Source organism: Lucilia cuprina, chromosome 3 (assembly GCF_022045245.1).
Source record: "Lucilia cuprina isolate Lc7/37 chromosome 3, ASM2204524v1, whole genome shotgun sequence".
In the NCBI taxonomy this organism is placed as follows: Eukaryota; Metazoa; Arthropoda; class Insecta; order Diptera; family Calliphoridae; genus Lucilia; species Lucilia cuprina.
Genome location: NC_060951.1, coordinates 35,485,175 through 35,486,875, shown reverse-complemented (window position 1 = coordinate 35,486,875; position 1,701 = coordinate 35,485,175). Strand labels below are relative to the sequence as shown.

At 30.1% G+C, this 1,701-nt stretch overlaps 1 protein-coding gene across 1 annotated transcript; it reads right to left on the bottom strand.

Moving 5' to 3' along the window:
* Positions 1-507: 507 nt before the first annotated feature.
* Positions 508-1,564, bottom strand: LOC124418837 (heparan-alpha-glucosaminide N-acetyltransferase-like). The gene is made up of 4 exons (XM_046946477.1): positions 1,437-1,564; positions 1,198-1,367; positions 948-1,134; positions 508-875 (listed from the first exon to the last, which is right to left on the bottom strand). Exons 1-4 carry the CDS (start codon positions 1,499-1,501, stop codon positions 581-583), a joined length of 717 nt encoding a protein of 238 aa, XP_046802433.1. The 5' UTR covers positions 1,502-1,564; the 3' UTR covers positions 508-580.
* Positions 1,565-1,701: the final 137 nt, after the last annotated feature.

The following is a 1,701-nucleotide window of genomic DNA, read 5'->3' as shown; positions in this document are numbered from 1 at the left end:
GATAGATAGATAGATAGATAAATAGATAGATAGATATATAGATAGATAGATAGATAGATAGATAGATAGATAGATAGATAGATAGATAGATAGATAGATAGATAGATAAATAAATAAGTAAACAAATAAATATATAGATATAAAGTAAGTTACTTAGATAGTTAACTTGTTACTTAGTTAGTTAGTTATTTCTTTAATTAATTAGTCAATTGCTAATTTAGTTAGTTAGTTACTTAGTTAGTTATTCAATTAGTTCGTTACTTACTTAGTAAGGTAGTCTTTACGGTTTTAACAACATTCTATATAATAAGCAATCTGGGGGTATCATTATTCAATGTATTCTCTAAGCAAACCAGCCAGAACCGAAAGTGGCCGTTGATGTCGCCTAAAACCAAAGCGTATATCCCCGTATAATAACATTTTAATATCGAGATGATAACCGGCTGGACAGCTTTCTACTCAGGAGTTCATCAACGGTAATTATAGCGATTAAAAAAAACGCAAAAATTTACATAACAATTAAATTTATTAAAAATAATATACAAATTTTACAAAAAATAAAAATTTTGCACTTTCCATTCTAAACACTATAATAAAACTCAATATGATCTAAATATAAAGCTATGCCAATCCATAACATAGTATTCCAAACAGCTTCCAATAGCAAAACAAAATGAGTATTCATAGAACCAATACGCCAATGCCACGGTAACATTTTATGCATCACAGTATGGCCAACATACATAATAATGGCATTCATGCCACACGCCTCAAAAGGATAGCCCGTCCACCAGTGTTGCACATCAATAATGTAGTAAAGTACGCTAAGTAAGGTAAAGGCCAAGGCTGTGGTGATACACACAAATGATAAAGACCTGTAAGTCGATTTTTTTGGAAATTAGAAAATTTTTAATAATTTTTTATAATTTTTTTTATTTCTTACTAACCACAAATTTTTATTTAAAGGTATGATACCCTCTTCCTTGGAAAAACCACTTAGGATGGCTGTAACTATTGTTAAGGACATAGACCATAAAAGCCAGCGTGTAATGCGTGATTTCCACTCGGTGTGAACTAAAATGATGACACCACATAAAACACCAAACATTACCTGAACCACGGTCAATAAACAGCCTGGAATGGGAGAACATTTTCACATTTTTAAAAGGTAAGTTTCAAAGATTATAAAAAAATTACCAAATACTCCCTCGGGATCAAAAGGTTTCGAATCGTATATATACTTGGCGGTAGGATGTTGATAAATATGGGAATTTCCCAAGATTTGTAAATCTATATAACCAGTAGCACCTCCTATACATTGGGGATATGAAGCATTGTTGTGCTTGCCACCAGGTCCTAAATAACCTCTAGAAGATTTTTTGAATTGAAAAGATATATTATTTTAATTACATATGTGTATATTTATTTAAACCTACTTGGGACAATTGGGTACATTAAGGCCAAAGACAATAGATAAATGTACTATTACCAAGATAAGCATGAGGCATATTTCTCCTTTAAATAAAATTAAATCGAAAAGTTCACGTTTCCAAGAAATCTGAAAGCAGAAATTGAAAAATTTTTTGTTTTTTTTTTAGATAGATATATAGATAGATAGATAGATAGATAGATAGATAGATAGATAGATAGATAGATAGATAGATAGATAGATAGATAGATAGATAGATAGATAGATAGATA